The sequence below is a fragment of the Thermomyces dupontii genome (genome assembly GCF_041956625.1).
Source record: "Thermomyces dupontii strain NRRL 2155 unplaced genomic scaffold VTN31scaffold_3, whole genome shotgun sequence".
NCBI classification, from domain to species: Eukaryota; Fungi; Ascomycota; class Eurotiomycetes; order Eurotiales; family Trichocomaceae; genus Thermomyces; species Thermomyces dupontii.
The window spans coordinates 2,280,702-2,301,383 of record NW_027192309.1 but is presented as its reverse complement, the minus strand read 5'-3'; the positions used below and the strand labels follow the sequence as shown (position 1 = coordinate 2,301,383).

Genomic DNA, 20,682 nt, shown 5'->3' with positions numbered 1-20,682 from the left:
ACCAGCCCGAAAACGCCTCGCAATGCGAATCCAACACGAAGCTATACAAAAGGGAGTATTGCTCACGGAACACCAACACGGTGCCCTAAACCAGCCTCCAAGTCCGGCTCCTCATCGCGGCCCGACAAGTGCGATGGAGCAGGCCCTTGGAAAGCAGAAGGAGAAGCAGTAGCGGTGGTAATAGTATCGCGCGGGGAGGAGGATTGGTCCTCGGTCATTGCTGTTGCGGGAACGGCAGCAGTCTCGGAATCGCGCCGCCGCAATGACGATGGGCCCGCACCCGCAACCTGGCCGCCGTCATCCCATGATATTGATCGGCCAGCTTGTTGTTGTGGTTGCGTCAAAGGAGGCCTGACGACGGTGCCTGGGGCCGGTGACGGCAGGGGAGCAGCCTCTTCTTCTCCGGACTGACGAGGAGGACGGGTCGAGCGATGCGCAGCAGGCGCAGGCGACGACCATGTTGGCCGTGGTCGCTCCCGGGGTGGGATCACCGTGACGGGCAGCTCCTTTGGGGTACGTTTGCTGGAGGAGCCGCCGCTGCGCCAGTGCAGACGGAGGATACCGCCAAACAGCTTCGCTGAGCGAGATCCCCTGCCGTCCGCTTGTTTCTCGCTGAAGCCGTCGTCGGAATCATCATCATCATCATCATTAGTGTCATTGGACGCACGGGCCTGGTCCTGGTGTGGATGTGCATTCTGAAGTTCTTGGCTCTGGGTCCGTTCTTGTGCGTTCGCGACTTCCTGCGGCGGAGAGGTGCGCCGGCGGGTAAAGAAATTGGCGGCTGCGAGCCACCAGCGGCCCTGCGTCGGGAGTCCAGAAGGGCGGTCGGCATTAGAATGATCGCCGGTGACGACTTGCGTGATTTCCTTGTCCTCTCCATCCGAAGATGAAGTCGGCTCGTGTGGATGATGGTGGTGGTCGACTGCGCCGCTGTCGATCGGCGGCGTTGGGCTTGTGATGGTGTGGTAGCGCACGTAGTACACCGTGCTGGCCACGCTGGAGGTATCCGCACGGCTGACGGGTGACGCTGCCGCTGGCGGGACGGAGAGGCGCTCCATCGAGGTTCCCGGTTCGTGTGGGTGGTCGTGCGCTGCCTGACGACTTGTACGATGGGCACCCTGCGCCCGACGCAGCTGTCGCCGGTGCAGACCCATGACGCCTCCCCACGTTGCGCCCGTGCCGCGGCCACCGTCGTGGCCACCCCGGCTGCCGGCCGGTCGAGGCCAGTCGACTTCTTCCGATGGAGTGACCTGGAGCATCTCGTCACCGTCGAAAATCTCCCGGCCGAGAATGCCGTCTTTGCGCTCGTCACGCTCCAAGGCCTCGATTCGTTCGACCCATTCCCAGACAACGACACTGGCAGCCGTAGACCCCACCCACCGGATATACTCGCCCCATCCGGAAACGTTTGGAGAAGAGATGTCCAGGATGAAGAATACCACGGGAATCAGAACAGCGCTCAATGACAACAACGCCACCAGACAAATGTTCCGCATCTTCGGATGAAAGAACGCAAATCGATGCTTCGATAATGAGTAAAAAATAACCCAAGCCGCGTAGAGGAGATTCAAAGCCAACTCGAACAAGTACGCCAGCGCCGGGATAGCGTCCTCGAAGAGCCGCGGATGGGTGTTGGAGGAGCCCACCACAAAATTATCCATAATGGCAAAGGTCGTATCCAGCACGATGAGCGCAAAGCCCACCCACTTGATCATCACCTTCTCCTTATGTCGCGGGAACAGCCGTATGAGGGTCTGCACCTGCGCCAGCCACAGAAACGTACTGGACACGACGCGGACAACGCGCAGCTCGAGCCCGTTCATCACCTCCCGAATCATGGCAGCCGAGTCCGTGTAGCCGTGATTGTACTGTTTCTCCGCCACGCGGAGTGAGTCCACCGTCGCGATCGTCAGGGACGAGGCAACCAGCACCGCGGCGACCTTCTGCAGCCACGGCCGCCCGCCGACACCCACGACGGACGAGCTGCCGCGGTACGAGCCGCTGATCACGCCATGGCGGCCGAGAAAATTCCCGCCCCCTCCTGGCCCTCCGACGTAGAACGTGCGCGGGGTAATGAAGAGGATGATGACCAGCACGTAGCTGACCACGGTCATGCACCCAATGGCATACAGCTGCGGGGAGACGGACGAGTAGAACGGGTCCCGCGATGTGATGATCGCAGACGGTCTGGTCTCTGGCGAGCCGGTGCACGGGGGTTGGTAAACGAGATTGTCGGTCAGGGTCATTGAAAAGGTACGGTTGATGGTGAGGACGCCTAGGAGACACCTCTGTCAGTCCTGAGTGGCCAGAGGACATGGATTGTTGCAGACTCACCATCGCTAGGAAGCAGAACCGGCGTGCATGTCGGATCGATCGGAGTGACCGGTGAGGGAGGGCTCGCCCATAACTGACGGCGCGCCAGGTCCGACATGGTCCTGGCCCCCCAGCCACTTTACTATAACTCTGCGCGACCTTTTCGCGCAATTTCCCGCGGGGCGGAGGCGCGCACCCCGACACAATCAACTCGGCCAGGTCTGAATATCAGCCATGAGCGGTTTCGCCGATGCGGCGGGAGGATTCGTAGATCGCGGGACGACTTGGGAGAATGCGCTTGCCAGGCAGCAATCCTACAATTGCGGCGTCGGTGTCGGTTCAGCAAGATGGGTCAGCCAAATCGGGGTCGATGTACAGCAAAGTCTATCGGCCAGGGTCCAGTCAACTGTCGATCAATCTAGTAGTTCTCCCTCTTCATCTACGAGATGAGATGAGCCGAGCAAAGAGCCCCGGAGATGCCAAGGCGATGCCAAGCTTACGCCAAGACGAGTCCTCCACTTCTAGATCCGTCACGTGATAAATCTTATCTCCGACCGTCCGATTGGCTGGATGGATCTGATAAGCAGAGGTGGTTCCTGCTCTCCATGACAGACAGGACTTGGACTCAATTCAGTGTTGAGAACAGTAAGGTAGCCATGCAGAATGTAGACAATATCAATAGTTCATGGCAATACATCGATCTTCAAAAACCAAACGCTATCGTACAGCACGATCAAGTAGCTCCGTCCAAGCCACGGGGATGCAGTGCATGCTCCGGGCTCAAGAGATTATCCTTTGGTTTGGGCATGTCAGCGCCCGAGGCGGAAGTCGTCGCGAGCCGGAGGGAATCTGGCATCTTGCGAGAATGCACCGTCATATCGCTGCTAGCAAAACTATCCTCGCTGTTCTGGCGGGAGAGGGTGGACGGAGTCCGTTGCCCAGCGCCGGGCCCCATCAGTCCGCGGATGCCGCCGGCCTTGCGCATCGGCAGTTCCGTCGTTTTCGCGGTGAGCACGTAGAGGAGATACTTGAGATTGGGGAGCGTGTGGCGGATGTCCAGCACGCGAACACCGCGGCGGTTCAGGAGGAATTCAATGTCCTTGTTCAGCAGGAACACGCCGTATTCAAAGCGGTACTGCACATTGACGGGGTACAGTGGAAACGTCCGCTGCGGAAGAGACACCGACACGGGGTCTTCGATGACAGAGCTAGAGGAGTACGGCTTGATCGGATAGGGAATCGGGGCGGAGAGGTAAAAGGACAGGAGGTAGACGAGATGCGCCGTGTACCCCAACGCGGCGGCCACGGTGTCGCGGTCGATGTCGTCAAATGTCGAGTTGGGCAGAGGAAGTCCGGCAATGGTAAAGGCGAGGGGCTTGCCCGGGATGGGCTCGATAGGGTAGATCTTCATCAGGTCTTCGCAGATGCGACGAATCTGCCCACTGGCCTCGTCGTGGACCTTGGCCAGAAGAGAAGTGCTCGCCGCCATTTTCGACTCGGCGTCAGGCAGGTGACTGCTTATGCTTTCCTGGGTCTGATGGCCGCGAGCCATGGCTTCGCGCCGAGCCTGGAGACTGGCCATGAGTGCTTCTTTACGCCGGATCTTGTTTCTCAGCTGCTTTTTCTCGTTGGCGACGGCGCGCTGCGCAGACGCGACTCTTTCCTGCGCCTGGGACACTCTGTCGATTGCCTCCAAGCTCTTTTGATTCTCTTCGAGAATCTGATTGATCTGCGCCTCCAGCTTCTCTCTGGTTGCGAGTGCATCCTGGATGCACTCGTCCAATGTGGCCAGGCGCATCAGCGCATCGTAAGAGGACGTACTCTGGACATCCCCACGAAAAGAAGCGTTAGGTGATGGCCGAGGGGCCGGAGGAAGATCCGTGAGATTGGCATAGACGCCGTCCGCGAAATGAAAGAGGAAGGAGTTTGGCGGCAGCGGCTGGTGAAACGTCTCGATGGTCTTTCCGAGGAATTGTAACGATCGTAGACTCAGCCGGAGCTCGACTAGCAGGGCATACTCGGCCATGGCCTCCGACTTGGCCCACAGCTTGACAATCAGTTCATCGCGCCGCGAGATGCCGGGGCCGCAGAGGTTCAGGTCAAAGGATCGAAAGGTCGGGTTAGTAGACTTCTCAACTACTTCGCTAATGTACACGGGCTCCTCAACCCCGTCGCAATGCAGAGAAAACCACGTATCCGCCATTCGCGACCGGACAACATCCTCCAGCTTGCCCTGTCTGGCCTCAGGGGTAGCAGCGCTCCAGGGCAGAGTGCTTCGACGGCGCAACTGCTCCAGATGATCATCCGAGCCCTGCGGGTCTTTGCGCGGCGCATGGTTCAGGTCTGTGTATGAACGCGAATGGTGCAGCGCACGTGTCTCGGACTGTCGCAGTTTATCAGGCGTTTTCAGGGTGGTTGGAATGTCATCCTCGTCAATGGTCTTGCCGCGCGGGCGCGTGGGAGGCGTGAGGACGAGGTTGCGCACGGAGATACCTTGCAGATGGCGTAACTTGCGATTCTAAATAGATTCCTGTCAGCGGATGATTTCGTTCAAAACTCAGGAGACAATAACAATACCAATTGCGACTGCCATGGCCGTTCGCGACGACTGTCAGGCTCCGAGCCTGTAGCGGACGACATGACCTCTACTCAGCGATCATTGCGAGCACGGCGCGATATTGGACGGCTCATTCGGAGCGCGCTGGGCCCGAGAGGACATTCTGGAAGGCGTTTGACAGATGCCTGACTCGCTGAAGCTGCGAATTGAATGACGGAGGGCGGCATAACCCAATTGGGTAAGGGGCTGATTAGATCAAAATTCGCCCTCACTACTCTTCTCCATCTAAACCAACCAGCTGCTATCAAATCGGCCGTACGACTGCGAACCCATCTGATTCAACGGTGAATCGGAAATTCTTGAAGGGGAATCGCCGTCATCCTGGCCGCCATGGCCAGCTCATCAGCTCCCGCCCCGGTGAAGCCGACGATCACAAAACTCCTCGATCCGAGCAAGATCGCCGCATCATGGAATATCGTCCGGCGGCCGCCATTGCCGAATAACATGGTTATCCAGGGCAAGCCACGGCAGCAGGGATCAAATGCGTTCAAGGAATTTCAGAAGCTCGAGGGAATCCGGCTGCGAAAGGCATTGAATCGCCTGACGCACGGCAAGAACATCTACGTCTACAACAACCTGCGGACAAACCAGGTGGTGTATTCATTGACAAGACATTTGGAGGTATGGAAGTGCCCCCCCCCTTGCTCATTTGCCCTCGTGTAATAGATGCTGACCATGGCAGAAAAACAACGTCCTCTCCCAACTCATCTTTCACCGCAAGAAGAGCATCCCCGCGCAACTCCGCAAGGATGTCTGGGTCCCCTTCTACTCTGTCCACTTTGACGACGCCAAAGTTGGACTTCGAGCATACCATCTCCTACGCGAGTTCTCGATGCAACGCCAACTCTCCCCGCCGCGCGAGCTGGTCACCGTGACGGAGAAATGGATCGCGCGCAAACGGCCACGCGACCCGTTCGAGGCCGAGAAGTTCGAACGCGAATGGAGACCCAAGATTGGGGCCTTGCTGGACAAGAAGGAGCGCGCGCGTAATTTGATGGACCAAAAGGCCACGAGCGTCGCCGACATTGCCGCCGTGCTCCACATCCAGGAGGAAGAGATCAAGAATGGCTTCGGCCAGCCGAACCGCGAGTACAAAACGCGCAAGGAGCGCAAGCGCCGGCGCGCCGCCCGTCAAAAGGAGGCCGAGGTCTCGGCCAAGGCGGCGGAGCGCATCCGTCAGTTCGAGAACCTGATCAGCACCGATGAGGTGCAGTACAAGGTGGCCGATGCGACGGAGGAACAGGTCACCAACCCGATGGAGGTGAAGATCCTGTGGTCCGACCTGCATGATGCGCGCTACGCCGCTAAGTGGCCCGAGCGGGTCAAGCATGGCGAGCTGGAGTTGACGCGAGAGTATATCATGCCGGGCCAGAAGGTGGGCAACGATGTGTTGGCCAACGATGCCTTTGAAGAGAAGAAGCCTGAGCCGGAGACTGTCACATCATAGATTGTACTTAAAATCATCTCATATTCCAGAGTGTACAATAGCGGGGATATAACGGGCGTCAATCTGACTTTTCTATCCTAAACTATAAACGAAAAGAAAAGAGTTCGATTCCGACGACAGCTATAATTGACATGGTCAACGCCTGTGCCTCTCGAACGCAAGGAAACAAGTCTGAAAATAGTTCTAACAAGAAAAGGAGTTTTCGGAACACACAGTAGAGTAGAAAAATCTGGAGGCGTTTCGCATTGCCCCGGCAGTGGAGATGGTGATTGAGCGAGAAAAGGAGTTGAATCGACATTGAGGACAGACCGCGCTCTCTCTCTCTCTCCGCGAAAAGGAAGAGAGAAGACAGTCACGGAATAAAAAGGTCCCGGAAGGCATTGATCGAGATAAAAAAAAAATAAATAAATAAAGACATCATGAGAGCAAGAGGGAGAATAAAAAGAAAGAACAAGCAATCCCTTTCAATGCAACGCCCTCCAATATTTCTAGATCGACGAAATCACGGCGTGTCATTTCGGCGACGCTGGCTTCTCCTCCGCTAAACTTGCCGCCTCACCGATCGGCGGGTGGACACCGGCAGGAGAAGACCTCTCGGGCCGAACAGAAGGGGATTCCGGCTCCTCGGTCTGTTGCCGCTGCTGCTGGTCGATGGTCTCTTCCTGAATCTTCGCGTTGAGGCCGAGGTAGACGGGGACGCTTGCGTCGGCGGCTGCGGCGTCGAGTTTGCGGCGGGCGTCATCGACGATCTTGTCGGCCTCGCTGACGCCGCCTTTGCGTTTCGACAGCGGATCGCCCTCGACGCCAATCAGGTCCAGGCGCCGCTCCATCACGTCGCGGATGATGTCCGCGTGGAAGCGCACCACCATGCAAGACAGGTTGTCCGTGCTGAACCGCGACAGGGCGTGGTCGACGAGAACCTTGGATGCTTCCTGCGCGTCGGGGATGTTGCGAATGAGGTCGACCGCTTCCTGGTCGCTGCAAACGTCCCAGAGCTAGAAACATAACAAAAAGAGAGTTATTTCAGTTTGAGATTCTCGGAACTACGGTGATTCACTCACGCCGTCGCATGCTAGAATCAAGAACTCGTCTTGATCAGGGTGGATGACCGTCTCGGTCGTGTAGGGATGCCCCGTGACTAGGTCTTTGAGATAGGCGTCTCCCAGCGCCCGCGTCACCGCCAGAACGCCGTTGACGCGGTTGTTCAAGATCAAACCTCCGGCATTGGCAATACGTCGCCCCTCATTCTCGTCGCCCCCCTTGTGATCGTAGGATAGTCGCAGCGCCTTGCCGTTTCGGCAGAGCACTATGCGCGCGTCGCCCACGTTGGCCGTGTAGAGGACCCGTTGGCGGATGGGTGTCGCCGGCACTGCGGACGGATTCGACTCCGCGTTCGACTGCGAATTCAAGGTTGCTTTCTGCGCTGGTGACTCTGGATTCTGTTTAGATTCACCCTCGCTACTACTGCTAGCCGCCGGCGCCGCAGGCCCGGAAGCCTGTGCGGACTGCGAACTGGAAGGCATCCGGTCTTCCCAGCGCAACACGGCAGCAACGGCGGTACACCCGCTGTTTTTCAATGGCAGCTTCTCCAGCTCTCGGTCGACGCTGGTAAAAGCCTGATCTAGTAGCTCCGGCACCGGTGTGTTTGGATTTCGCCGCATGATATCCTCTAGGATCAGATGCAGCTTTTTCCCGCACCACTCGGCGGCAAAGGTGCCGGCATGGCCATCAAAGATGGCAAAGTAGCCATTGTCCGTCTCCACGACATGGGTCAAATCGTCCGCGTTGCTCCCGGACTCCGTTGGCGACTCGCCGCCGTCGGGCGTCGGGGAGGCTTTCCTCCCTGGTGCCGGAGTGCCCATGAAATTGTAGAGATAGGCATGTGTATCCTCCATAGTCCGACGGCATTTTCGATTGCGGTCCTCCGTAACGCCAACCTGAAACGACGACCGCGGGGTGGGCCGCGACTCGCCAGCGGAGTTGTTCAGCGAGCCCTGCGGGACGCTCAGCGCGGGATCCATCTTGCCCAGCTTATGGAGGGCGGAGCGCGGCGAATGCGGTGACTGGGTCGAGTCGCGATGGGAGAAGCGAAGGGTCTCTTTGGCGGAATAGAAGAAGGACGCGGCCTTGGCCACGGAGAAGCTGCGGTGTTTCTTCTCGCTGGTGGCAGATGTGGGCGTCGGGGTCGTCGCGTCGTCGCCGGGACTGCGCAAAAACGAGGCGGATCGCGGCGAGAGACGCTTGTCACGGGCCAGGCCGAGATTTGCAGTGTTCAGGGTCAGACCGGTTGGGCCGGTTGCCGATGATGATGGCGACGATGATGACAGCACCAGTGTTTCTGCTTTCTCCTTGGCCAGGCTGGACGAGCCGAACATTCTGTTCAGCAGCCCGCCATGCGAAGCGTCACTGCGACGCCTGATTCCTGCCAGCTTCGACGATGACAACGACAGATCCGACGCCAGGCTCATCCACGGTCTGCGAAAAGGGCGGAATTCACGGACTGACGGAAGCCACGGGGAGGATAGAAGTACGATATATGACCTCTCGACACGATCAGCGCCGGATGGTCTCGACCCAGGATTTATAGCAACTATTCGTTCCCACGAGGGCAGAACAGTCAGTCTGAAGCGTCCACGCAGACAAGTGCGGCTGATTCGTCGTTGTACAGTGACGCCATGAAGCCTCGGAATTCCGGTTGCGGCGGGGCCATGCGTCCCTGGACCAGCACAGCCATCCGGCACCGGAGAGGGCAGAGGAAGAATTCAGACTGGACTTACTGGGTATTGAACACTGTAGTTTGAGGGTAAACTGGGGAAGAGAAGTGAGAATACCGGCCAGATGGAGGAAGGATGGAACTGCCGGGGAGCACGGCACGGGTACCGCACAGCAGCCGGATTGGACTACTACTACTACTGAATGCAGAGTCCCAGGGCCAACAGGATATCAGAGCAGAATAGTGTAGACGGTGTAGATTCGATTTTTATATTACAGAGCATCGCAGTGAAGCATGCCATTCCCAGTCAAGTCGCTGATACAGCTACGTGAATCATGGACAATGAACATCAGCATCCCGTCGTGAAAATCCAGACCCCAACGCCCAACGCCGCACATCACCCTGTGCAAATCCTCGAGATCTCGTCATCGCCGTAGACTATCCAGTCGAGCCTGCAGTTCTTCGTCCCCAGAAGGTCCCCCGACAGCTTGAGCTACTTTATCTTCGCTGACACTCTGGCTTTGCAGACCGGAGGGTGTCTCACCGAGCTGCAATCAGTCAGTACGCCGCTGTGATGCATCTTTGACGAAATTGAAGAACGAACCGCCTGGCCAAGGTCCACGCCGATCTCGTCGAGCACCTCCTTGACAATCTCCTCGCTCTCCTCCTCATCCTCGATGCCCGTCGCTTCGTCAATGGCATCGTCCATGATCTCCTGACGCTCCTCCATGATCTCGTTTTCACGTTCGAACTCCATCGCAATCCGCTGCAAAGCCGGGAGGTTCATCTGCCGGTTCATGCTGCCGAGGAGCATCGTCGCCCCTTTCATTGATTGCATCATTTGCTCATTACTGCGCACCGTCTAGAGTGCGGTCAGCCGGAGTCCGAACGCATCTCCCCAACTACGCCGGACTACATACCTGAATCCTCAACGAAATCGCCTGAAGCTGTGTACGCATCTGATAGAACTTTTGGATATACCTACATCACCATGAGCAAGCGACCTTTGAATCCAGCACTCCCGCTGCACTCACCTCCGCGTCCGGACCAGGTCCTTGGCCTGGATCTTGCAGGCGCCGATCTGGCCATTCTTGGCACTCTTCTTGATGTCCTGCACCAGCTTCTTCTCCTGATTCTCCAACTTGATCCGTTCGCGATCCAGTTCCCGCTGGGTTCGCTCCAGGGCTCGCTGGTGCTTGCGCAGACGCTCCGCGGGCGTCAGCCGTTTCCCAAAGGCCCATTCGACGATCTGGTACAGTCAGCAGCGTTCGAATAAACAGGCCAAGGGGCGTACATTCATGGCGGCCGATGTCGTCACACGAGATAACTCGAGCCGCCTCTAGTTATGAATCCCACATGCAGCAGCAAACACTGCACTGCTGAACCCTCTATTGATTTAGATACCAGTACTGTACATAATTAGCGGCTGACATCAAGGCGGAGCGCGGCGGGTACCATGAAGATGCCAAGAAATGTTGATACTGCACTAACCAAATCAGGAATAGTCAATCATCATCGAGTAACGCAACCCTCCATCTCGAAATTCGATGCTTGCATAACTCAAGCCCCGTCAATCTCCCCGAAAAAAATCTCTCCGGATCAAATGCGACGGACGTTGTTCATGGAGACCGCTCCCGTTAGCTGATCGCTGTTGTCGCCCACCCCGTGCCCCAGTGATGAGCCAGGAATACTTTCCGTACAAGGGCAAACCGCCCTCCGGGGAATCCTCCTCGAAGCGGCGACAAGATGATGAGCCATCCGAGTCGGAGTTTTCGGTTCCGCAGGCCCCCGTGCCGTATATGACAGTCGGGAACGGGACAATGTCGACGGAGGCAGAGGCCCTCATGGCGTCGTTGAATCGAGACTCAGGATATGGAGGCAGTATCTCCGGCGAGAGTGCTGGGGAGGACCGTTGGCGCGCCGGACTGCTGGAAGACCGGCCGACCCCAGCGCACACGCCAACGCGTCCTGGCGAGTTTAATCCAGCCGGTATGTGCGGAGATCCGCGGGACGGATGGCAGAGCTGACTCGTTGCAGCGGAGCAGGAGCGACAAGCGCTGGCAAGCCACGTCCATCAGCTGCAGTAGTAAGTGATGTGGCGAAGCACAACAGCATTCGGAAGCTGACGGTGCCAGTAACGCGAACCGCACCAAGTTGAACCGTGCGATTAATCGGACCATCGAGACCCTCAAGGAGCTACAGGAGATGAACCGCCAGTGGCCTGTCAACTATCCGTCCATCCAGCCTTCACAACGTCCCACCCTGCAGCACACTCAGTCCGCCGCCGAGGGGATGACCGACGAGATGGCACGGCGCCCCCAGCAGCTGAGACGTGTGGCAACGTCGCTAGGTAATGACGAGGGCGAGTCCAGTACGGCCGCCGAGCGCCGTGCAGCCACCGCGGAGCCTCGCTTGATCACGCCGCAAATCGCGCAGGAGTTTTCCATTCTCAAGTTAGACCTTAAACTCGGCGCACTGCCCCAGGCAGAGCTGGTGCACTCCCTGGAGAAGACATCGATAGCGTCATTACTAGACGGCAAGATCAGTCAGAGCATCAAGCATCTGCTATCCTTGCGAGACCGGATTGAGGATACGTCGAGCAAAGTGTTGGTGACTGGTGACCTTAATGCTGGAAAGTCAACATTTTGCAACGCACTGTTGCGCCGAAACGTCCTGCCGGTAGACCAGCAACCGTGCACGAGTATCTTTTGCGAAGTCCTCGATGCGCGGGAGAATGGCGGCCTCGAAGAAGTTCACGCGGTCCACAAGGATAAACAGTACGATCGCAACGACGAAAGCACCTACGACGTTTACCCCCTGTCAGAGCTGGAAAATATCGTAGTGGACAACACCAAGTACATGCAGTGCAAAATCTATATCAAAGACATCCGGCCAATTGACGAGTCTCTGCTCAACAACGGCGTTGTCGACATTGCTCTAATCGATGCGCCGGGTCTGAACTCGGACTCCGTCAAGACCACAGCGGTATTTGCTCGACAGGAAGAGATCGACGTGGTAGTGTTTGTTGTGTCGGCAGCGAACCACTTCACATTGTCTGCACGGGACTTTATCATGAATGCGGCGCACGAAAAGGCGTATATCTTCATGGTCGTCAACGGCTTCGACAACATCCGCGACAAGCAACGATGCCAGCGCATGATTCTGGAGCAGGTAGCCAAAATGAGCCCTCAAACGTACAAGGATGCGGGAGAGTTGGTCCACTTTGTGTCCAGCAACGCCATCCCCATGGCTCCGGGAGCCGTGGTTAGTTCCGGGTCGGGGTCCGGCGGTGGAGGTGGCTCGGATCCATCCGATGATGAAGGGGGTGACGACTCGGACAAAGGAAAAGGGAAGGACAAGGGGAAACAAAGAGAGGATCAGAGACAACGGATCCGAGATTTTGAGCATTTGGAGAGCTCATTGCGACGGTTTGTCCTGGAGAAGCGGGCGCGGTCCAAGCTGGCTCCGGCCCGAACGTACCTGCTCAACGTGCTGTCCGACCTGAACGCCCTGGCGGCGGTCAACCGAGACGTGGCACAGTCCGAGCTGGAGCGCGTCACGGCGGAGCTGGACGAAATCGTGCCCGCATACGAGAACGGCAAGGTGAAGAAGTCCGAGCTCGAGCAGGAAATGGAGAACAAGATCGATACGACGTGCACCGATGTGTACGACTACACCCGAACCACGCTGAACCGCACCATTTCGCAGGTCGCGAAGGCGGACCTCGGCGTTGCGTACCCAGGCCTGCTGTCGGCCCTGCAGTTCGCGGAGGACCTCAAAGCGGCGATGCTGGATCAGATCTCGGCGTCGGTGGACCACTGCGAAAACTACGCGCGGGCGAAGACGGTCCAGGGAGTGAACTTCATCCAGCAGCTGGGGATCCTGCACGTGGGCGAGGACCGCTTTTCACCGCTCAATTTCCGCGCAGATATGATGTTCCGCAAACGCCGACACGCCCTGGCGCGGCAGGTGGATGCCGAAGTCGAGTTCTGGGACTTCTTCGACATTCAATCTCTGTGGGAGCGACAGGAGAAGGTGGCCGGCACCGGCATGGCGATGACGGTCGTTACCGTGCTCGGTGGGCGCGCCCTCGGCGGTGGAAGCTTCGGCTGGCTGGACGGAGCGCTCGGCGCCGCGCGAGTCGTTGGGGGCGTGCACAACAACAACCTCCTCCGACGACTTCTCGTCCCCGGCCTCCTTGCAGCCGCAGCACTCGCCGTCGCATACGTCCTGTCGACGATCCCGCAGACGCTGCCGACACGCCTGTCACGCAAGTTGGCCACCAGCCTCGAGGAACTCGACTACGTGCACGCGAACGCCGCGCGGATCAGTGGCGAGGTCCGCCGTGTACTGCGCATGCCGGCCGGCAACCTCCAATCGTGTCTCGCGCAGGGCCTCGACGACCTTGCCCGACGGAAAGAGTCGGTCACTCGGTCAAAGAACGAGAGCGAGACTGCCGCGAAGTACTTTGCGCAGTTGCTCCGCGCGTCGCGCGAGCAACGCGAGGCTGTCGAGAGTGTCGATCTGGAGCCGCCGCTGCCGGGGGCTTTGGCTTGATCTCTCTTATGTATCCTTATCTATATATATACCCCTTTTGAGACAACTGTTATGTATACCCTTCTCTTCATCCTTGTTCGTTTCATTTCTCTTCACTTGTATGGCTTTTTTGTTTGACACTGGCGGCGTTGCATGGCGCCGTGGGAGGAAAAAGGCTAAAAAAAAAAAAGGATTGCATGTCCGTCACGAGGAATCCTGTAACAATCATCATGCATCCATGTATTCTGTATTTCCGTGTTTTGCTGTTCTTGGCTTCATTATCTCATGATTCTCATGATGTATATTTTGTATACCAAATTGATTCCTGTACCGTAACTACCTATATCATGCATGATGTATTTCCATGCTCCATCGACGCCGTATGTACATAGACTCCGAACCAAGCCCTAAACTCCATTGTATGCAATCATTGAATCGAGCAAGTGACCGCCCAATGCCCAGTTTATTCCGCAAGAACTACCCCAAGAGCAAGAAAAAAAAAAAAAAAAAAAAAAAAAAAAGAAGAAAGAAAAAGTTTTGGCTCATTCCGAATCATCATCCCAAAACGGCATCCGTTTCCCTTCCCTGTCTTTTTCTTTTTCTTTTTCCTTTTCCGCGAACCGTCTACTGCGGCGTGTTGCTCGTCGGTGGCCATCGACATCGAACTCGTCCATGATCACGGCTTGCTTCGTAGTAGTGGTCGAGGTCATGCTCGGCTGTTGCTGTTGCTGCTGCTGCTGCTGCTGCTGCTGTTGTTGTTGTTCTTGTTGTTGCTGATCATCGGCGGCGTTGTTCCGTGCTGCCTTCATCGCTGCCCGCCGCATAATCTTCTCGCGCATGCGCGTCGACTCTGGATCCTCGTAATTGAGCTGTGTCGTTGGCGGGGGCTCCTCGTCTTCCAGGACCGGGGAGTCGATGTATCCTCCTCCTCCTCCGGTTGTGGGCTTCCCGGTGGTGGAGAGGAAGCTGTTGTTCCGGCTCGTCTTGGTGCTGGGGTCGTGCTGGATGCTCGTGCTTTCATCGATTGTGCTGCCGTAGCCGTCCTCGTTGAGCGTGTCGATGGAACTCGTGCGAGAAAAGGCGCCGCGTGGGACGCCGGCACCGGTGGTGAGATTGGTCATTGTCGACGTCGTGGAAGCTCCGGAGAGCGCGCGGCCGAGGACGCTGCGTTTCCACTGTGGACCGTTGTTGTTGTTCTTTGTAGGGGATTCGCCGGAGGTGTTGTTTTGGTTGTTGTTACTCTCCCGCGCTTGTTTCAGGAAGCTGTTGATGGCGGATTCGAGAACCTTGGACGAGCTCCGAGAGAGGGGTTTCTTCAACGAGGGTGCGTCGGGCTTGTCCGGTTCTTGCTTCTCGTCCTTATCGTCGTCCGTTGGTTTGTGCGGGGATGTCGCCGCGCTTGTGTCGTTGGTCGGCGGAGGCATACTGCCGTGTTTCTCCGGCGAGATCGACGTTCGTCGCCAGACTGATTCGCGGTCTCTTGCCTCGACATGTGGGCGCAAAGATGGTTTCTCGTCAATCCTGGTCGACTGCGACGGCTTCGCGTGAATAAGGTACGGTTCAAACGGTTTCTTCTGTCCCGTCTGCACCGAGATCCAGAGCCAGTCCGCAGAGACGGCCGGCACGCCCCATTCCGCCGTGTGCCGAAGTTTCTCTGCGTTCGCGGTGCGCGCATCATTGCATACCAGCACCGAGGCACTCGGTGTTAGGTACTCTTCATATGTAGCGCCTTGGAAGGTCAACGTGATTCTGCGCTCCCGTCACTGATACTTACCCATAACTTTGACGAGCTTCGACAGATGCAGCAGATCAATCCCAGCGAACCCCGTGGAGCAGATCCGCATTTTGTCGAACCCTTCTCCTGTCAGTATCCGATGCAAAGAGATGTTAAAAGAACCGCCTACCTGGAATCGGAAACAACGGAAACGGAGTGCTGGTAACATGAGCCTCTGGAGTCACCAGCCGCTTCTGATCCAAACACCGTTCCAACCACATATCTGTGACGGTTTCGTACTCTTCCTCGCGTCCAATCGTCGGAATCTCCGATCGCGGAAGCTTATGCGGTACAATAAGAAAATTGCGACCTGCCCCTAAGCCGCTGATTGCCACTTGGCTCGAGTCCGCGACCTGGGCACCGTTGATTTCCAGGTGATTGCGTAAAACGACCACCTACACCAGTCAGACTCGTCCCCTAGAGATGGCGCAATCGACTTACTTGCTTAGAGGTAAATCCATGAATGTAGAACTGACAGCCATCCAAAAAGCCCTTCGGCTCCTCATCTGCGTCATTGTCAAGCAGAAAACTGCTAACTGGTTTGTCCGGAACGGTTGAGTCACTAACAAAGGACCTGGCAGTCTGTAATTTCGATCTCTGCGCAGCAAGCGGCGGCTTCTGTTCTTTCGGGGGAACGGTCGTGGCCGGGTTCTGCTCTACAGTGAAGCCGCCCCCTACTATGTCTCCCCAGATGCCTTCGTTCTGGTCGCCTAGCTTGCTGCTAGTCACCCTGCGCAGTTTGCGGGCACGTGGATTTGCGGATGTCCCAGTTGGCTCTCGCTTCACGGGCTTTTGAGAAACATCACGCTCCCAGGCGCCGACCCCTTGTTTCTCCACCGGCAACGTGGGATCATACCGGGACTCATCGAGCACCATCCCTCGCTCCATGCTGTCCTCAAACCATTTCACGCTCACCACATGAATCTTCCATTCCCTCGCATGTTTATACTTTTCCCCACTCGGCTCCTTCGCGACCAGGTGAGTGACCGACTTGGTCAGGTCCTTTCTGAACTCAGCTCCGTTGGCTGACAGCGTCTTCCGAAGGTAGTTCCGGTACGCCACTTCCGGCCCCCGTATCCCATCAGCTAACCCCATCCTTCCTTCAATGTCGAGCGCATCAGGCGGACTTACTGTCATCGAATCCGGTCAGACAGATCTTCAGACCGTAGAATGTTGGTACTCGATACTTCTCCTCCAGGGCTTTCAGGTCCGTGTCCCCTCCCTGCATCCATGACTGTCGAACAGCCTCGATCCATTCCGGCAGCAAAACGACGACATCGCTTCGTGCTCGCGCCACAAACTTGTATTTCTCTGTGTTTACCTCGCCGACTAGTAAATGCGTCACGTCCGAGGTCAGATCGAACTCGTGGGCTGCTCCCATTTGCCTCCCATAGTCCACTAGTTGGGACTGTTTGAAAGGTTCCCGAGTCAGCTGTGATCTCATTGTCAGTTAGGTCTTGCGTACCCGTTGTTCTGGCGAAATGGACGTGAAGCAGAGGACCACGCCGGCGAGAGGGCGCTCCTTGTCTGGACCAATGTTAGCACACGGAGGCACTCAAACGACATCAATTGACTCACCCGCGACAGTCCCATCTGCCATGCTTCATTGTATCGACGTAGTTGCGAGACTGCGAGTGGAGGGGTGTCCGCTTTGCGTCTTCGCTCCGCGTCTGGACGCGCAGGCACGTGATCGCCTAGATATATATCGCCATTTTGAAATACCTAAGGACGGTAACTTGTTCACATTAACTCATCGATACATAGATACACATACACCCTACTCCGTACTTAGGTAACCTAGGTTATCACGTGGTTCTGCGAGTGTTTATCTCACGTGACGAGAAACAGCCTCAGGGCATTCGGCTTGTGGAACCACGCTTGACACGCGCCGCAACGTTTGTTCTTGTGCCGCACGAGAAACGCGACGAGAGTTTACAGAACCGCCCAATGCCATTCCCGTAGCTACCTCCACTTTTTTCCGCGTTTTTCTCACTCGTTTTATGTCTGCTCGCACGCTGGCGACTCGGGGCCCGGTGTCTCCAAGGCAATTGATTTCTTCGCTGCATCGAGCGCCGTTCGGTGTTGGTCGATTCTCGTCCTCAACCGTCGCCCTCGAGGAGCCTCACGCGCAAACCATGTTTCATAAGGCAGTTCAGAACAATCCCGGACCCACGAAGCCGCTCCAGTTCAAATCAGCTCGCTTGAACACGCACAGCGCGACGACGGTCGGGAAAACGCAGCAGGTCGCCGGCGTGAAAAGAAAGCTGGAGACAGCTAGCGGCATGTCGTCAGCCTTGGGCTCGCTCCACGACTCGGTCTACTTCGATGAGAACGATTTTGACAATGACTCTGATCTGGACTTTGACTCTCCAGACCCGATTCGGCCATCCCACTCCATGGCCAAGACGTCCCAGTCGCCAACTCTCCCAAAGCCTGCAGCATCAACAAGTCAGAGCCAAGCACAGAACGATGCGAGTTTAGCAGACTCCGCGGTTCCGCCAAGCAGCACTCCCATCCCGTGGTCGTCATCACCCCCTTGGCACTATCTTCCGCCACAAAATCAGCAGAAGTCCCGAACCCTTCCTTGGCTTGCAGATGAAGCAAAAGGTGAAGAAAGGCACCCAGAGACGCCAACACCAAGGAAGGAGACAATGTTCTGGGACAAATCCGCCAGCGCGCTCAAGGACGAGCAGCGAGAGTTTCGCAAGCAGAACAAGAAACGACCGAAAAATGTCGTTGAACCCGGGCCCCGCAGCAGAGTACCGGAGATATTTCTCAGCGACGAGCAAAAAGCGGTGCTTGAAGCCGTTGTCGATCAGGGAAAAAGCATTTTCTTCACTGGTTCGGCTGGGACCGGTAAATCCGTGTTGATGAGGGAGATCATCAAGAAACTCCAGAAAAAATATAGGCGGGAGCCGGACCGTGTTGCTGTCACCGCATCTACCGGTCTTGCTGCATGTAATATCGAAGGTGTGACTTTGCACAGCTTCGCTGGCATTGGCCTTGGAAAGGAATCTACCTCGCAATTAGTCAAAAAGGTACGATTGCTGAGCTCTGATTATAGGATTGCAATTTGACCGTCCACAGGTTCGCATGAACCAAAAGGCCCGCAATCGGTGGTTGCGCACCAAGGTTCTGATTATCGACGAAGTCTCCATGGTTGATGGGGACCTCTTTGACAAATTGGAGGAGATTGCGCGAAGAATCAGGAACAACGGGCGACCCTTTGGCGGCATTCAGCTGGTTGTCACCGGCGACTTTTTCCAATTACCTCCTGTGCCGGAGGGTTCCAGTCGAGAGGCCAAGTTTGCGTTTGCCGCTTCGTCGTGGAACACGGCCATTCAACATACGGTTCTCTTAACGCGGATTTTCCGGCAAAAAGATCCCGAGTTTGCCGCAATGCTGAATGAAATGCGGCTCGGAAATATTAGCCAGAAAACGATTGAAGGGTTCAAGAAACTTTCTCGGCCTTTGCAATTTCATGATTCACTGGAGGCCACGGAGCTGTAAGACTTGACTTTTCGACCCTCTTTATGGTCTAAGTTCTTACCGCAATGCAGGTTTCCTACTCGCGCTGAGGTCGAGCGCGCCAACAACCTTCGTATGAGTCGGCTAACTGGGGACGTCCAGACCTACAACGCCCAGGATTCCGGATCGATCAAAGATGTTGAGTTTCGAAATAAACTGCTATCCAACTGCATGGCACCCCCAACGATCCAATTGAAGAAAGGCGCACAGGTCATGCTCATCAAGAACATGCCGGATGACAACCTCGTCAATGGCTCGATCGGCCGTGTCGTTGCCTTCATGGATTCAATCACGTATGGGTACATCAATACTTATGAGGGCGGCTTCACACGAGGTGGCGATGAAAAGTATAGCGAGGAACGAATCAACCGAGCCCGAGCACGAGCCATCGAAATCTCTGGCGGTTCCGTCAACTTGGGCCGCATGTGGCCGCTGGTGGCCTTCGTCCAGCCAGACGGGACGGAGAGGCATTTCCTCTGCCAACCGGAGACCTGGAAAATCGAGCTGCCCGACGGAGAAGTGCAGGCGCAGCGTACCCAAGTGCCTCTGATCCTCGCATGGGCGTTGTCCATTCACAAGGCTCAGGGACAGACGTTGCCCCGGGTTAAGGTCGATCTCGGCCGTGTCTTTGAGAGAGGCCAGGCATACGTCGCTCTCAGCCGGGCAACCTCTCGGGAGGGGCTCCAGGTGACTGGATTCGATGCGAAGAAGGTGATGGTTCATCCCAAGGTGGTCGAGTTCTATAGGAACCTGGGTAATGTCAGCTCCGTCCTGAAGAAGAAGAAGAAGAACTACTCGTCCGCGGCGAATTTTTTGGAGGATGATTCTGGAGATGACTATGACGACGATTGGTGAACCGGCATGAGTCGGTATTAAGTTGGGTCTCATGCTGGGGGTTGACTATTATTCGAGTTCATTCCATCGAGATACAGCTTTCTGATACCCTGCTGTACATAGAACTGACTGGGTCTGTGGGAGGGTCGACGTCGAAACACACTGACATGATGTATGACATACATGGACTACTGCATCTGAAAGTAGGTCCAACCTACGAGCGGGAGCGTGCACAACCGGAACCTACTACAACTCACTAGTCATTCTGCATCTGGACAATTTATTACGACAGGTCCTTAGACTCCAGATGAGATCGTCATCGGAGATTTTTTCCTTCCATCGCCAGCGAGCAATCGATTCGGCAGCGATGAAACTCGACGATCAGAACTAACCTAAATTCCCATTCCAAAGCATACTATCCAACCGGAAGTCCTCGTGCACCACCCCAACCGCATGAATCCGCTTCTTCAACCGTGCGATCTCCCAGACTCAGCGGCGACTTGGGTAAGTGACGTGAGAGTAGTAGCTTGCGAGAAGCTGGAAGTGATACTTAGTAGTCAGGTGCTTCTTGCAGCGCGAATGAAGAACGTTTGATTCCCCGGGGCGAATATTTCAATGCAACACGCCCTAGAAGGTCCGTCAGTCGAAACCATCTGATCGATTTAGGATTCCAGCAGGAGGACACCCTTATCACGCCACGCAATCGATAGGTTGGTTAGCCCTGAGGTATCATTTTATCGATGGGATGAGTGCCCTGAAAACGAACGAAGTGAATGAAAGGGACCGAAGGAGTGCGCATACTAACGACCCTGAAATTCGATCAAGGCCCAGACCAGAGGTCTAGTTACGGTTGGTGCCTGGTGGTCAGGTCACTTTTTTGATCAGACGCCCTCAAACTTGTCCATTTCTATGTAGGTACA

At 56.3% G+C, this 20,682-nt stretch overlaps 9 protein-coding genes across 9 annotated transcripts; 3 read left to right on the top strand and 6 right to left on the bottom strand.

The window, feature by feature from the left end:
* Nucleotides 1-62: 62 nt before the first annotated feature.
* VTN31DRAFT_4326 (uncharacterized protein) lies at nucleotides 63-2,431 on the bottom strand (the record flags this gene model as incomplete). Its single annotated transcript, XM_069404702.1, has 2 exons — nucleotides 63-2,275; nucleotides 2,335-2,431. The coding sequence occupies 2 exons, from the start codon at nucleotides 2,429-2,431 to the stop codon at nucleotides 63-65; spliced, it is 2,310 nt and encodes a 769-aa protein (XP_069261649.1).
* Nucleotides 2,432-3,046: 615 nt separating this feature from the next.
* VTN31DRAFT_4325 (uncharacterized protein) lies at nucleotides 3,047-4,953 on the bottom strand (the record flags this gene model as incomplete). The annotated part of the gene is made up of 2 exons (XM_069404701.1): nucleotides 3,047-4,831; nucleotides 4,891-4,953. 2 exons carry the CDS (start codon nucleotides 4,951-4,953, stop codon nucleotides 3,047-3,049), a joined length of 1,848 nt encoding a protein of 615 aa, XP_069261648.1.
* A 307-nt stretch (nucleotides 4,954-5,260) lies between these two features.
* VTN31DRAFT_4324 (mitochondrial 54S ribosomal protein mL67) lies at nucleotides 5,261-6,377 on the top strand (the record flags this gene model as incomplete). The annotated part of the gene is made up of 2 exons (XM_069404700.1): nucleotides 5,261-5,551; nucleotides 5,613-6,377. 2 exons carry the CDS (start codon nucleotides 5,261-5,263, stop codon nucleotides 6,375-6,377), a joined length of 1,056 nt encoding a protein of 351 aa, XP_069261647.1.
* Nucleotides 6,378-6,889: 512 nt separating this feature from the next.
* VTN31DRAFT_4323 (uncharacterized protein) lies at nucleotides 6,890-8,845 on the bottom strand (the record flags this gene model as incomplete). The annotated part of the gene is made up of 2 exons (XM_069404699.1): nucleotides 6,890-7,372; nucleotides 7,439-8,845. 2 exons carry the CDS (start codon nucleotides 8,843-8,845, stop codon nucleotides 6,890-6,892), a joined length of 1,890 nt encoding a protein of 629 aa, XP_069261646.1.
* Nucleotides 8,846-9,515: 670 nt separating this feature from the next.
* On the bottom strand, nucleotides 9,516-10,390 carry VTN31DRAFT_4322 (uncharacterized protein; the record flags this gene model as incomplete). The annotated part of the gene is made up of 5 exons (XM_069404698.1): nucleotides 9,516-9,638; nucleotides 9,695-9,952; nucleotides 10,011-10,071; nucleotides 10,125-10,339; nucleotides 10,385-10,390. 5 exons carry the CDS (start codon nucleotides 10,388-10,390, stop codon nucleotides 9,516-9,518), a joined length of 663 nt encoding a protein of 220 aa, XP_069261645.1.
* Nucleotides 10,391-10,766: 376 nt separating this feature from the next.
* VTN31DRAFT_4321 (uncharacterized protein) lies at nucleotides 10,767-13,647 on the top strand (the record flags this gene model as incomplete). Its single annotated transcript, XM_069404697.1, has 3 exons — nucleotides 10,767-11,079; nucleotides 11,128-11,176; nucleotides 11,226-13,647. The coding sequence occupies 3 exons, from the start codon at nucleotides 10,767-10,769 to the stop codon at nucleotides 13,645-13,647; spliced, it is 2,784 nt and encodes a 927-aa protein (XP_069261644.1).
* Nucleotides 13,648-15,513: 1,866 nt separating this feature from the next.
* On the bottom strand, nucleotides 15,514-16,495 carry VTN31DRAFT_4320 (uncharacterized protein; the record flags this gene model as incomplete). Its single annotated transcript, XM_069404696.1, has 2 exons — nucleotides 15,514-15,795; nucleotides 15,842-16,495. 2 exons carry the CDS (start codon nucleotides 16,493-16,495, stop codon nucleotides 15,514-15,516), a joined length of 936 nt encoding a protein of 311 aa, XP_069261643.1.
* Nucleotides 16,496-16,517: 22 nt separating this feature from the next.
* Nucleotides 16,518-17,000, bottom strand: VTN31DRAFT_4319 (uncharacterized protein; the record flags this gene model as incomplete). Its single annotated transcript, XM_069404694.1, has 3 exons — nucleotides 16,518-16,808; nucleotides 16,866-16,927; nucleotides 16,979-17,000. 3 exons carry the CDS (start codon nucleotides 16,998-17,000, stop codon nucleotides 16,518-16,520), a joined length of 375 nt encoding a protein of 124 aa, XP_069261642.1.
* A 535-nt stretch (nucleotides 17,001-17,535) lies between these two features.
* On the top strand, nucleotides 17,536-19,783 carry VTN31DRAFT_4318 (uncharacterized protein; the record flags this gene model as incomplete). Its single annotated transcript, XM_069404693.1, has 3 exons — nucleotides 17,536-18,438; nucleotides 18,488-18,906; nucleotides 18,961-19,783. 3 exons carry the CDS (start codon nucleotides 17,536-17,538, stop codon nucleotides 19,781-19,783), a joined length of 2,145 nt encoding a protein of 714 aa, XP_069261641.1.
* Between the last annotated feature and the right edge of the window lie 899 nt (nucleotides 19,784-20,682).